This window comes from Mustela nigripes, chromosome 15, assembly GCF_022355385.1.
Source record: "Mustela nigripes isolate SB6536 chromosome 15, MUSNIG.SB6536, whole genome shotgun sequence".
Classification (NCBI taxonomy): domain Eukaryota; kingdom Metazoa; phylum Chordata; class Mammalia; order Carnivora; family Mustelidae; genus Mustela; species Mustela nigripes.
The window spans coordinates 50949511-50965303 of record NC_081571.1 but is presented as its reverse complement, the minus strand read 5'-3'; the positions used below and the strand labels follow the sequence as shown (position 1 = coordinate 50965303).

Genomic DNA, 15793 nt, shown 5'->3' with positions numbered 1-15793 from the left:
GCCTGTCCAATAGATGACAGCCATTGAGATAGCCAATCTAAGTTAAGGCCTGAACCCTACCATCAACTCGAATTTGGAAGCTTCATTTACAATGTACTGGTGCCACTATTCTTACGATGTTTCCTGCCCTCCTGGAGTTTGAGCCTCTTTTTGTTTCAATGCTTACAATCTGCTTGGAGAAAAGACTGAGAGCAGGACTGCTAACATCTGCACTCTTATTGAGAAAATGGTGACAATGATATGAATCTTGAGTAAAAATGCTGGTTTGCAAAAGGCTGGTAGTTAGTCCTATGGAGCTCTGGAACGAAAAGGGAAAGTTGCTCCAAAGAGGATGAGAACAGCTCCAGTTTTTTTTCTAGAAAGGAGCGACTTCAGGCAAGAGAAAAGGGCTAGGACAACTAAAAGCTACCTTGAGAGAGAAAGTAGAGGATGAGCTGGAATGTACTGGGTGTTTATGAATGAAAGGGAAGAGATGGTGCGGGCTGTTGTAGAAGTAGCACAAACCACAGCCTTGGGCACTACCCCCAGCCTGGGGGAGTTGCTGCTTTCCCTCTTCCTGTCCTTTAGTGTAATACTCAAGTTCCCCACCCAATAAAGTTTTAACAGCTAAAAAGGTAAGTAAATCAGGAAGGCACATAATAACCTTTTTTTTTTTAAAGCCCTCAATTAGCAAATATTTATTGAGTATCAACTTTGTTCAGGAGCTGTGCAAGGAATGGAAACACAGCTCCTAACCTTACAGCACTTTCATTCCGTGACTCAATCAAGACTGGGTTGGTATGTTGAATGCCTAAAAAACAACTCTGCCCTATCTGTAATTTCAATGGCCAGAACTTGAGAAAGGTGTCTATCAAATGCACCTTTGGAGTCCTCTTCATGTATAAATATTATGTGGGCCCTATAAAAGTTTCTTTTGAATATAAAAGCACATAAAGACAAATGTCTCAAGCTCTTATCCTTCATTCTCTTCTATATCACAGCTCTCCTTCTACCCTACTGCCCCACTGACAGTAGTGTTGTTTCCTCATCCTTTCAATGCATATATGATACACACATCCATCCACCTATTCAGCATAAATTTGTTATCAGGGAAAAATATCAATAGCAAATAATTTCAGCCAAAGGATCTGGAAGCAAATTAGAAATGTTTCCATTTTAGTTATAAAACTGTAAGATTATGAAATAATTAGATCTTATTTTTACATATTTGCATCATAAATTCCTTGTTAACAAGATCAGACGAGATGTTAAGAAAAATGTTGCTATGGAAAATTGAAAATATTCAAAATAGTAACTGTAAAAATTATAATGCTTGAAAAGAGTAATAGCATGTTCGTATAAAAAATATCTAGACCTCATTTCATACTATCTTCCCCCTCATTTTACAGATTAGAACCAGCTCAGAGTGTTTATGTGACTCCCTCCAGGTTACCCAGTCAATTCACATTAATAATTTTGCATTAGATCATAGTCTTGATTTGACTGGTTTCCAGTATTAGTTCTCAGTTTTCATTAGTGTATGCTGAGTTCATACCTTTTTTTTTTTTTTTTTAAAGTAGGCTGCACCCCCGACATGGGACTTGAACTCATGGCCCTGAGATTAAGAGTTGTATGCTCTACTGGTTGAGTCAGCTAGGTGCTCTTGAGCTCATTCCCCTTTTGAAAAATTTTCCCTTATTATAAAAGAAATTAAGTTTATTATAGAAAAAGCCCCATGAAACACATATGGGTAAAAAGAATATAAAAACCACTCAATTAATACTTTATATTTTGAATCTTCTTAATTTTATTCTCACTGCAAAGACTTATTTTGAGGTACTGGAGAAATTTTACTGTTAATTATATACTGGTTGCAGTCTGGATATCAGAATCAGGTTACCAGCCAAAGTTAGAAATGCAGGAGGTTAGAATCAGAAGGAACAGTTCACTGCTTGGAACAGAGAAGGGTCAGAAAAGCAGCTCAGAGGGTGTACAGGCTTTAAGTATTTGGCTGTGTCTTGTGATTTTTCATCTGACCTTACTTATCCCATCAACATCTATGTATTCAGTCTGCTCTCTTCTGATAGATTATAATATAACAGACATATCATATTGTCTGCCATCACCTTAGCCCAGTTTCTGAGCTATGGTCCTTTGGAATAAATAGCTCTAGGCAGCTTATTTGGTACCATGTGATTCCTGTTCACTAATAAGAGTGGCCATTCAGTGGCCTGGCTAATAACCTTAACAACTCTTGCTACAAAGGCATATCACCTAACAAAAACAAGCTGCACCAATTGGATTCCTGTGTTTGGAAAATACACAGAGAACTAGGTTAAAAGAGAGTCGATGTGGGAAGGAAGCATGTCTCAAGACAAGGGGCCAGGAGCAAATTAATGAGGAAGTGGAAACTGTGAGTAAGCAGAAACTGGGAGAGAAACAAAGAGAAGCTGGTGTACCACCAGAGGAAAAGATCCCAGGACACAGCTGTGGAAACCCGGAAATCCGTATAGCTGTCTTGTTTCCTGGCTGGTCAATCTAGGCTTCCTGTTTTCTCTCTCCTGTCAGCTCAGTCTCCATTACCACCACATGGATCCTTACAATAATTATCCCTTATTCCATCTAAATTGTAACTCACTGTCATTTTTTAAAAAAAAGATGTTGAACCATGTAGTCACCAAGCAATCTCTCATATCACGTTGCTTTCCAGTGGCATTATCCAAATGTATAATGAAGTAGCTTAGATCAGACGCTCCCATACTTGACTGATTATTATAATCATTTTGGAAGCTTTAAAAAACTAAAATTTGGGGCGCCTGGGTGGCTCAGTGGGTTAAACCTCTGCCTTCGGCTCGGGTCATGATCCTGGAGTCCTGGGATCGAGTTCCTGAATTGGGGGTCTCTGGCTAAGCGGGGAACTACTTCTCCCTCTCTCTCTCTCTCTGTGATCTCTCTCTGTCAAATAAATAAATAAAATCTTAAAAAAAAAAAAACCCAAAACAAACAAACAAAAAAACCCCTAAAATTCTGGGGACTCACCAAATCAGAGTATCATAAAGAAAATCTGTATGGTTTTGAGTCTCTGTTCAAATTGTAAAAATTATGTTTCTTCTGGGAAATTAATGCAAGGATGGGAAGCCATGTTAAAGTGTAGTATATATATTTTTAATTTTATTTATTTACTTGACAGAGATCACAAGTAGGCAGAGAGGCAGGCAGATAGAGAGAGAGGTGGAAGCAGGCTCCCTGCTGAGCAGAGAGCCCGATGCGGGGCTCGATCCCAGAACCCTTGGATCATGACCTGAGCTGAAGGCAGAGGCTTTAACCCACTGAGCCACCCAGGTGCCCCTAAAGTGTAATATTTAATACTGCTACTATTTTCATTCTGTTGCCTTTTAATTTTTATTCATAAAAATGATATTAAAAATTATGCATCAAAATTAAAACATCATTTTCAGTATTTTCTTTTTTAATCTAAATTTTTCTGATTTAGTTTTTTGAGTGATTCCTATATATGTACATGTCTATCTAAAAATGTATTTGTTTGGGGCGCCTGGGTGGCTCAGTGGGTTAAGCCACTGCCTTTGGCTCAGGTCATGATCTCGGGTCTTGGGATGGAGTCCCACGTCGGGCTCTCTGCTCAGCAGGGAGCCTGCTTCCCTCTATCTCTCTCTCTGCCTGCCTCTCCGTCTACTTGTGATCTCTCTCTGTCAAATAAATAAATAAAATCTTAAAAAAAAATAAAATAAAAATGTATTTGTTTATGCTAATATAATTTTAATATTATATTAAATATTAATTGTATGCTAATAATATTAATTTTATGCTAATATGATTGGTTCTATACTTATGAAGAACCTCTTAGAACAAAGTATACTAATTACCAATAAGAAGGGGACGGAGATATTTTGCATGTCTTTTTATTCTTAGATAAGTTGAAAAATTATACAAAATGTCCCTCTGATTCCCCTACAAGTAGTCCTGAAGATAAGAGGAAGTAAATGCTAGATTAAGACTCATTTCTGGGCTAGTCCATTATGTTAACTAAAAACCAACTATCAGTTGTAAGGTAGGTAATACATACATTCAGGAAAGGGATTAATATAGATCTCTCAAGACCTTTAAATAAAACTGAAAATTAGTTTAAAACCAACATGAATAAGACGTAAGAAACATAAGTAAAATATATTTATGAAAATCAGAGATATTAAAATTCTAAGTTAATTTTGGTTGTACTTACAAAGAGTGTTGGTTTGGGTATAAATATATTGTCTTCGTGTCCTCTAGGCACATTTAAAGTCTTTGACTTATGATTCTCTGTCATATTTTTTGCATCTGTTTTAGTAAGAAGTAACTGGTCCTCAGAATGCTTACTACGCATATTGGTGACAATCTGTTTCATTACTGCCAATTCCTGTTGATAGACGAAAACAGAAGATAATGGCAAGTATGATTTTAGCAAGCAGACTAAAAATTATGGATGTTAAAAAACATTTATTTTTATTCTTGAAGTAGAAGAAACATTTGAAGCAATCACTATATGAATGAGGAAAGCTGTGAAACTAACAACATGTCAATGTACAGTGATGCACATAATTATCGATTCATATCATTAGTATTTTTAGGATGGTAAGTGATAAATATATCATTCCACGCTCTAGTGGGTCCCTGATTTTTCTGCATATTGGGATCACCTGTGGCACTTCAAAAACTGCTGATGTCTGTGTCCCACTGGCAGAGATTGTGAGTAATTGGACAGGGAGGTGGCCTTGGCTTTGGCATTTTCTAAAGCTCTCCAAGTGATTCTAACAGACAAACCTGAGAACCACTGGCACAGCTACTTTCCACCGAGCTTTTCTATACCGGGTTTGTTGAACAGATGATTTAGGCACTTAATTTTCTCTCTTCTACTTCTTCAACGATCTTATTCCCTTTTGAAGTCTTATAAGAAGATGATAGGGAAGAAGAGTCCAAAACATTTCTTCTTGCCTACTAATCACCAGCTCAAACCTTAAGTTTAATACAATTTCAGGATTTCTTTAATCATGCCATTCCCTATTTTTTTACAAATGAAAACTAGACTTGGCTTTAGCAGTTGCTGTTTGAACTAAGAGTTAATTATGTTGAACTTGTTAAAGAGCTCCGATCACAATTTTCAGGCATTTACTCTTCTAAGTCTGTTTTGTCTTTTATTTCTCCCCACAGTCAAACCTTCTAACACTAATTAGTTGATATTTGTGATTAATTGCTAAATTCGTTCAATCAAATAGAAGCATATGAAGAGAGGACAGACTAAACTATCTCCTTTACCTTAGTATTTGTAGAATAGTGGTGGGCTATGTTGCAAGTCATTTTTTCCCATTATTTTATTTCATTTTCATGCCAAGACACCAAAGCTACGGTGACAGATAGATGTTCTGCTCCCTTCTACTAATCTGTTTATAGACATCAGCTCTGGCTCAGAGCAAGTTCCTACAGGCCTTCCCCCTGCCCTTCCCCCCGCGGCTGTCATTAGTTCTATTTAGAACCATCTAGCTTGAGTGGGTATTTTAAAACAGAGCTGTTGAGTTCAAGCCACCAAGCCTTAATAAATCTTAGGGCAAATAGAGTAGCTGGGAGAAATGGTGCTGGAATCCGTCTTCTCCCTTCTGAAGTCCTGGGGTTGACTGGGCCGCTGCACGTGAGAATGTGGACCTCTTCAGACACGGCCAATCTGACAGAATAGCATCTGAGCCTTTTGAGGGATCTTTTGGCTTTCAAGATTGTGTTATTTCATGTATGTGGTCTCCAGAGTGAAGTCCATGATCACCGACTTGAGGCAAACATGGCTGGTATTCTGGCAGACTTCAGCTCCTGTTCTACTAACTGTTTAAGTCGAAGGGGAAGGAGAGATGATGGTCTCTCAGGCTATTGACAAAAAGTTTTTCTATCTTAATGAACCTATGTTTACTTGCCGTAAGTTTTGTATCTTGGCATGAAGATAAAATAATAGGAAAAAATGACCTTTAACACAACATACTGCTTATCTACAGATCAGTAAGGTAAAGGGCATTGTCTGTGCTGGGGAAGGGGACAGGTGCGGCAATGAGGATGAGGAGGGAGAACGGGCAGGAGGTGCAGGGACATTAGGCAGGCAGAGGCCTTTGGCTCCTGAGTGCCCGGGAGGAGGCCGGCATTGCGTCTCTCTTTGCCTTCCTTCTCCTGCCGTTAGAGGAGGAGTTACAGGAAACAGCTCATTCCTGATGCTGGTCAGGAGACAGAAGAGAAATTCACAAGTCTTTGCTTCATCCAGACTAGGATCCCCTCAATTTAGGGTGTGGTCACAGTCTGTTCTCGTTCTTCTGGCTGCATTAGACAATGTTAGCACGGTTTCTGAAATGCAGGTAAGGAATACTGTACAAACAACACAGTTCTATAAAATGCCTACTAAAAAAAATATAGCTACGATGGATCCCAAAACAACATGTAGGAATTTTTTTTCAGTTTTATTATGTTTGGTCACATAAATGATCCATTCCTTTTTTATCAGTGGTAAATCTAGGCAAAGAAAATTCCACTTTAACATCAGAGAGTATCCACAATACCATCATGTACTAAACACACAGAAAGCCAAGCACACGTACTGGAAATATTTTAGCATTAGGTTAGAAGTCAAAGACACATCTATTCCTGACTGTTACTCACTGTGTAAACTTAGGCAATCTACTCTGGTTCAATGAGCTTCAGTTTCCTAATTGATAAAATGTATGCTTGTGTTACCTTTTTGGATATTTGCCAGTGTGATAAGCGAGTATGTTTATTTTGCATTTCTTCTATTGTGAGGTTGAGCAGCTTTTCATATATTTAAGGGTATTTGATATTCTTGGCCCATTTTTCTCCTGGCTGATGGTCATTTTCTTACACATTTCAAGGAGCGCTTTGTGTTAGAGATCTGACCCTTTGTAAAATTAGTGGCAGTCTCCCCTGCCCCCTCTACCTGTTTATCTTTTATCTATGTTCATGATTTATTTATTATTATTATTATTATTTTTGGCTATGCTGAACTTTCTGATTCTGATGTGGCTGAAGATCTTAATCTCTCATTTTACAGCCTTCTCTGTGTCTTCTTCATTTTCCTCCAGTTACATTTATGCTTTCTTTTTCTTTTCCTTTTCAAATGTTTAGACCTCTGATCTGTCTAAAGTTTATCCTGGCTTAATGAAGGGTGTGGATTCGACATCTTTCCCCCATAACTATTCTGTGATAACATTATGTACTCACCTATTTCAGATGCTTATCTTTATCGTACACTAAACTTCCATAAGTAGATGATTTATTTCTGGACTTTTCAACTCAATTCCAATAGTCTGTCAGTTCATGCACCCTGTCACACTGTTATGTTTAATGATTTGCATACATTTTAATTCTATCCTTAGAGACAGGGGTGGACTTAGGTTAAATTAAAAGAAAAACTTAGAACTGACTTTTATGATACTGAGTCTTTCTAACCATGACAATATTTTAATAGATCTTTCACTGACATTTTGGGCATAAATTGTCATGTCCTTAATGGTAATAGTATTACAAATAAATGGTTGTAATTATGAGATTTCAATCCTCAGACGGACAAAAATAAATAAACCAACATTAACATATATGAGCTAGAAAACTTACTTTTACTACAAAACAGAATCGTTTGGTCAGATGAAGTCACCTTGAAATCTTCTGGTTTGTTCCTATCTGGTTTGGGTTTTACCATGTTCTTGTCTGGCTCCTGATGGTGGCTCCATCTCCTATTTAAGATTCTGCTCTGATTGTTTGGACTTGACTTTTGCATTTCATTTCCCTTGCTTTTTTTTTTTTTTTTTAAAGATTTTATTCATTTATTTGTCAGAGAGAGAGAGAGCACAAGCAGGCAGAGTGGCAGGCAGAGGCAGAGAGAGAAGCAGGTTCCCTGCTGGACAAGGAGCCCGATGCGGGACTTGATCCCAGGATGCTGGGATCATGACCTGAGCCCAAGGCAGCAGCTTAACCTTAAGACTGAGCAACCCAGGCGTCCCATTTCCCTAGCTTTTGATTCTGCTTTTCCATGTCCTTAAACCATCCTTTTCTGATTGGTCAGTAGAGTTATTTGTCCTCGTATTTAATGACTTACAAATAATGTTCACTGCAGAGCAGAGAGTGTGATTAGATGCACAAGAAAGGATCCTCTGATGTTTGAAGGAGAATATTTCAGTATCATGTTCAATTGAATTCTTTTTCTTACACTGCATCTATTGCTCAAAATCATGCCATTTACTTAGGTTCCTATTTGTACTCTGATTTTCTTACAGAGATTTCCCTCCTCCTTAGAGTTCTGCCTTTTTTTCTCTCATTGATGGAAATAATATATGCCTTTTCCCATATTACCTAAGATTAGCTTCTTAATCATGCTATTTATTAGCTGTGTTCAATTTTGTAGACTGTTTTTAAGACTGATGCACAGTCATTATTGTGAATTTCTTTTTATTACTTTATTTCTTATCTATCTTGGTAAGTTCCATCATTTCTGAGAGGGTATTGTGAAAGAAAGTATTGTGCTTTCCTTCAGGACTTTGATGGTGTTATTCATTGTTTCCTAAGTCAAATTTCCGAGAACTATGGTGCCAAGCTGATTATTTCTTTGCAGGTATTTTTTTTTCTTTCTGTGATCTACATTGTTTACCTTTTCTGCATTAGTTTCCATCTTTTTACCTTTTTCTAAGTTTTAGGAGAGTTTGTTGACCTTTCCTCACATCGTTCTCCTGACGTTTTTACTTATAATAATTTCATGATTTGTATTTTAGCTATTTCTGAAAATAAAATATCACCAATTTTTTTTGCTTGCTATTTCTCATTTTACGGAAATACTACTTTTCAAATTTTCCTGAAAAAATGAATTATAATATCTTGTAAATTCTTTTCTGCTATGGAATTTTGTTTTTGTTTTCTTTGGAGAACAGGATCAGTTTCTTTGTTGTGATTTTTGTGCTACTTATTCCTTTTCTTGCAGTTTCTGACAGTCTTTGGTGTGTGTTCCAAATTACGAACAAAGAACCAGATTAAAAGTTTTCTTTCTGTTTTTCATTTCATTCATGTGAACAACTGAGTCTTCCCTCTGCATATGTGGATGAGAAAATCTGTTTAGTAGGCTTCATTGTAGTGCTCATGCAACAAGCAGGCTCTCTTCTCCAAAATGACAGAATGGGGAGTTCCCTAATCTGGAGCCCTTTATTCTGGCTGTGTTAGCCTAATCTTGGCAAATGCTCTGTTAATTTCTCAAAATATTTTTTAAAATTCCCATTTTTAAAAATTATACAAGCAATACTTATTCATTGTAAAATTCACATGCTGTAAAAGTGACATGCCCCAATTCTCTTTCCCTTTAGCTACTAGTTTGAGAATTTTACATACTGTTTATATACAGAGTCTGATTTATAATATTAGTCATTAATTCTGGCACTTTTATGCTGATTCTCAAAAAACTAATAGTATATATGTCATAATCCAGTATATCAAATACATAAAAAAATTACAATAACTTCAAGAATGAATGAACCATTCATTAAAATTAACAGCTCTAGCACTGCATCTGGCTATACAATGGAGACTTAGGATACAACTGAAATAAAATGAAATAATAAAAACCACATTGCTGTAAAATAATTACTATTCGGAATAGGAAGAATTAAGGGCCAAGTTCTTACGAAACTTGATGATGAGGAGAAGGTGATGAGGAGGATGAGGATGAGGATGGGGACAACTGTTACTGCATAAATAATCTCTATAAGAGAGAGGCTGCTGTCTTGACTCCCAATCACATAGCTCAGCCATTTAATATAAACTCGCGGTGGTGTATTAAAACAGCTCAACTGCCGAGCAGCTGCGTAACAGTACAGCAGAGCTGATGCCAATAAGTTGCTGAAAGTTGTAAACTCGGCAAAGATGTTGGCAAGGGGACACACAGATGGCATTTCTTGATGAAAATAGCTCTGACAAGTATAATGCAAAGTATGTGCTCCACTGGAGGTCAAATGTAATGTTTTTACATAGAAATAACAACGTATCATGGCTAACAAGTCAGAGAATTCTGTGCATCTTTCCCACTTGAGGTAAACAGGAGGTAAAAACCTCCTTGTTTTAAACCAAGTGCATACATATTTTGGATATTTAAACCTCATCAGAAGGGCTATTTAAAAAACATTCTATTATGGAAACTTTCCAATATACAAAGAATAGATGAAGCTCTCAGTTCTACAGCCCCACAGGAACAATGATGAACGTTTTGCCAATATTGTTTTATTTATTTATTTATTTATTTATTTGTCAGAGAGAGAGCGAGCGAGAGCTAGCACAGGCAGACAGAGTGGCAGGCAGAGTCAGAGGGAGAAGCAGGCTCCCTGCGGAGCAAGGAGCCCGATGTGGGACTTGATCCCAGGACGCTGGGATCATGACCTGAGCCAAAGGCAGCTGCTCAACCAACCGAGCCACCCAGGCGTCCCGCCAATATTGTTTTTTAAAACAGCTTTAGTGAGATATAATTCACAACCACACGGTCATCCATTTAAACTGTATAATGCAATGGTTTTTAGTATATTCATGGATATGTGCACATTAGCAAAGTCAATTTTAAAACTTTATTACCTCAGAAAGAAACCGGGATTCCTTTAGAAATTACTCCTCGATCCCACCTTCCTCTCGACTTCCCAGCCTGAAGCAACCACTAATCTATTCTCTCCCTCCTTAGACTTCCCTGTTCCCGACATCTCATATGAACAGAATCATGATGTATGTAGTCTTTTGTTACTGACTTCTTTAACTTAGCATAATGTTTTCAAGGTTTATCCATGTTATAACATATATCAGCATCTCATTTCTTTTTATGGCCAAATAATATTCTACTGTATGGTTATACCATATTTTGTTTATTCATTCATCAGCTGATAGACATCTGGGTTGTTTCCACTTCTTGGCTGTTGTGAATAATGCTTTCATAAACATTCATGCACAAGCTTTGTGTGTGTGTGTGTGTGTGTGTGTGTATGCTCATGTTTCATTTCTTTTGGGTATATACCTAGGAGTGGATTGCTGGGTCATATGGTAACTCTGTGTTTAGTTGTTTGCAGCACTGCCAGACTGTTCTGCCAACAATGTTTTATCTGTTTCTTTACCAGTTTTTCTGAAATATTTCAAAGCAGATTACAGACCTCCTGATCATTTCACTTACAAACACTTTAGTAGAGATTTTTAATACATGATTTTTGAGGAAGTTAAAATATACTTTGAATGTCAATGCTACTACACCCTATGTATGGCAGAACTGTTGGAGAATAGCCTCAGTAACTACAACTGCCAACTCCTATTTTCCAGCCCCTCCCTCAGTCTTCCTGTCTAAACACTCGTTTCATTTGTAGGCTAACCTTTCCCTGGGTTTGTTCCTTTGCCTCAAGGTGAGAATATAAAGTTTTTAGGTTTGGAGAGAGAAAGAGTGAGGAAAAGAGCTAACGTTCACTGAGTATCTACTATGTGCTAAGCTTTGTGTTATGTATCTTATATGCTAATTTAATCCTCTTCTGGGGTGCCTGGGTGGTGCAGCTAGTTGGGTGTCTGACTCTTAGTTTCAGGGTCATGAGATAAAGCCTCATGTTGCTGTCGGCTGCTTAAAGCCCTCTCTCTCTCTGCCCCTCTCGTCCCCTGCACGCTCTCTCTCAAATAAACCTTTAAAAAAATAGTAATTTAATCCTCTTCTAAATACCAAAAGGTAAATATTACTTTAATTTCGAAGATGAAAAATAAGCTTAGAAGGTTATAAGAAATTTAGCCAAGTCCATTAGTTACTAAAAAGTGAAACCCGTTTTTAAATGTAGATCATTCTGTGTTCAAAGCTGTCATTATTTATAAAATAGTTCATCTATCTTCTGTCAAAGGTTCTGATACACACACACAATTTCAGGTTTGGAAGGGATCTTCAAGATATTTAACTAGGCCTCTATACAAAACAAAACAAAACAACAATAACAACAACAAAAAACCAGAGCAAAACAAAATAAAACATGTCTCCTTATAATTTCTATTTCTACTCTTAGGCTTTAATTCCAGCCTTTGGAGACATGTATAACAAGTCTATTACTGCCTCCTTCCCATGCTTGCTTTGAATTTCTTACATCTCTCTAAATCATTTCTTCTGTAAACATCCCCAGTTCATTCATTCCTTTTATGACTGAAAAGAATTCTTGAGTTCTTTCACCATCCTGATGGTTTTTCTCACATTACCTTCTAGTATCGGAAAGTTTGGAACCTAGAACAGAACAGAGAAGTCTTGGCCAGAGCAGAGCAGAGTAAGATTAGCTACTCCTTATTCTAATGCACGGAAGATGACATTCACGTTTTTGGAACCCTACCTTATCCACAACTGAAAGCTTAGCGAGAGCTCTAGTATATACATGAAAGAGAGACAACTGTGCTGTCATAGCCTAAGGGACATAACTAGTCACCTGGTACATTCTTTCCTGAACTTGGATATAATCTTAAGGTCATGCTCAACAGTGATCTAAGTACAGAAAGAGGCTAGTATTAACACAATAAAGTAGGCCCCTGAGTTGAAATCACTGCCGTGGTTGACAAAACAGAAGTGTGGGCCCTTTGATTTTGTTCTGATTGGCTTGTACACACCCTTTACTAGTCTGATTGCTGGATAGTGTATCTTGGAATTCTGACTGCTCTGCCTTCCCGTAGGCATTCTCTCTTGGTGCCCTGCTCCCCTTCTGTAGCAGTATTTGTTTAGCTGCTGTCTAGATTCTGGCCTTTACTATCTCAGTATAACCTGATAGGTTTTGATGCATATTCTAGCTGATTTCCATGATAGCCATCAGACTCGAAACACTGTGCTCTATCTACTTTGAGGACTGGTTTCCAGAGAGCGGCTCACTCCACTGTCTGTACTTTCTTGCCATGTTGTATTCCCAGCCTTCCCGCAGTGGTAGCTCCCTGATGCGTAATCAGTGACTTTAGTTTATATCAAAATACTGCCAGTACAGTACCTGACAGGATTATGATATAATTACCTCATATCTAACAATTTCTCCTGGCCACCACACATTTCCAGAGACTTATTTTATAGCTATGCAGTTTTGTGTGTCTCCTCATGTTCTAGAAATGTTTGGTTTGTTATAAACTTCTATGATTCCAAGAGAATCATAAAAACAGAGGGATAGATATGATAGCAAGAGGTCTTTACTTGTTCCTTATTGGTAAAAAAAAAAAAAAAAAAAAGGTCAGAGAAATGTACTTACTATTTAAAAGAAAATATGCCAGACTTCTAAAATATAGTGGGAAAAAGTACATATTTCATTCTAAAATACAAATTCAAGAAATTAGATAATAATAGGCCTATATGATACCTAAGAGATGTAAAAAAAGTTAAAAGGACATACATACACATCTAAAATATTATGATGAGATATTTTATTGCTTCAAATAAGAGTTTTATTTGCCAGGTACCACAAAGATATTTGTAATTTTAAAGATGATGAGAAAGACGAACTAAGCCAAAACACTTATGAAAATCAAAATAATTTAACCTAGTTGTACTAAGTGCTATACAAGTCCACATAAACATAGAGGCCCACAGAGTACAATCTAAAAGAAATTCATGTGTCTTTTATGCAACTCAAAATCGAGGAGAGTTAACATTCCACAAGATGGACAACTGAGATTTAGCTGCTCCTTCTGTGAAATGGGTATAAGATCATCACCAGTTCCTGTGAGGCTTAAAGAAATCAGTATTTTTTTTTAATTAAAGATTCTATTTATTTATTTGACAGAGATCACAAGAGAGGCAGAGAGAGAGAGAGGAGGAAACGGGCTCCCCGCTGAGCAGAGAGCCTTTTGCCAGGCTTGATCCCAGGACCCTGGGATCATGACCTGAGCAGAAGGCAGAGGCTTAACCCACTGAGCCAAACAGGAGCCCTAAAGAAATGAGTATTAAAAAATTCCAAAGTCGGGGTGCTCTCTGCTCAGCAGGGAGCCTGCTTCCCCTTCTCTCTCTGCCTGCCTCTCTGCTTACTTGTGATCTCTCTCTGTCAAAATAAAGAAGTAAAATTAAAAAAATTCCAAAGTCATACATAAATATTAAACATTCTTATTATTAACTGAAAACTCTAGATGGCACAAGCATGGAGGAATAATTTAAAGCTTTTCCTTTCTTTGATTTCTTAGTTCCTAAATATACTTGGTTGAAAGCAATCTATAACTGATTTGTAAGTATGTTAGTATAACATAATTGATCTGAAAATTTTTAAATATTAGGGAAGAAAGAAGCCATAAAAACTCAAGATACTATTATTACTGATATATAATTGGCTTGGTTTTGGCACACTTTCTTATTAAAAAGTTTTCTTAGAAAGATTTTATTTATTTGAGAGAGAGAGAGTCATTGAGAAAGAGCACAAGTTGGGGTGGTAGGGGAGAGGCAGAAGGAAAGGGAGAGGCAGAGTCCCCGCTGAGTAGGGAGCCCAACAAGGGGCTCTATGTCAAGACCCTGGGATCATGACCTGAGCTGAAGGCAGACGCTTAACCCACTGAGCCACCCAAGCACCCCTGGTTCTGGCATACTTTTAAAAGTATATGTAAATTCAACATTAGCAATGAGTTATTTTTTGCAATATTTTACTCCCTGAATTTCCTTGGACTTGAATTCACTTACCTTTATATGGCAAAAATAAGCATTCTAAAACTTTATAGAGAAAATATGACTTCTCTTGTTATGTGCATTTTAGGTTTTCATTACAATAACTGTCTTTTTTTTTCTTTCTTCTTTTTTACTTGAGAATGACTTTTTAAAAATTATTTTTTTGACATAATAATATATTATTTGCCCCAGGGGTACAGGTCTGTAAATTATCAGGCTTACACATTTCATCGCACTCACCATAGCACATACCCTCCCTAATGTCCATAACCCAACCACCCTCTCCCTATCCCCCCACTCCCCCTAGCAACCCTCAGTTTGTTTCATGAGATTAAGAGTCTCTTATGGTTTGTTTCCATCCCAATCCCATCTAATAATTGTCTTAAGGGGCGCCTGGGTGGCACAGTCAGTTAAGCGTCCAAATCTTGGTTTTGGCTCAGGTTATGATTTTAGGGTTTTGATCTTAGGGCCCTGATCTCAGAGTCATGAGATTGAGCCTTGTGTTGGGCTCATGCTCAGTGCAGAGTCTCCTTGGTCTTCTCTCTCTCCCTCTGCCACCAACCCCCGACAACCCACACGAGCGGGGACTCTCACATAAGTAAATAAATCTTTTTAAAAAATTCACCTAAACTCACTAAATCAAAACAAATTTTAACTGGAAGAGCATCACTAAGGTGAGAAATGTATAAATCTAAGAAACAATTACATCTTCATCTAAAGAAAAATTAACTTAGGCCATCACTATTTTTTTTTAGTCATGCTGATGTAAAATTTAACTACATAGGTATATAAGAAAAACATGTAAAAGGTATCCTTAAGAAAATGTCAAAACAGTTAAGTATGAACCAAAAGGAATGACACACATATAGAAATATGTAATTTGTTTGAACTCTTTATGAAGTGGATTGCCTAAGGGGCACTTGTGGTGCTGAAACGTCCTGAAACTTTCCGAGAAATCACAAAGAACATACAAGTTAGGATCTGGGAACATAAACATACCATAAAAGAATGATAATTATACTGTGACTTCACTTTTAGGAAACCTGGCTAACCGCATGTTTGTGATACACAGTGCAGTACGAGGCAAGTATTCTGGGCTAATGGGAGCCCAACATTCAGGCAAAAAAT

General features: G+C 37.3%; 1 protein-coding gene across 1 annotated transcript in view; it reads right to left on the bottom strand.

Moving 5' to 3' along the window:
* The window catches only part of PIBF1 (progesterone immunomodulatory binding factor 1), a 196853-nt gene that overhangs the window by 4315 nt on the left and 176745 nt on the right, over positions 1 to 15793 (bottom strand). The window contains exon 17 of the mRNA XM_059377554.1: positions 4220 to 4393. Within this exon, the coding sequence (XP_059233537.1) occupies positions 4220 to 4393 (174 nt within the window). The remainder of the gene's footprint in view (positions 1 to 4219; positions 4394 to 15793) is intronic.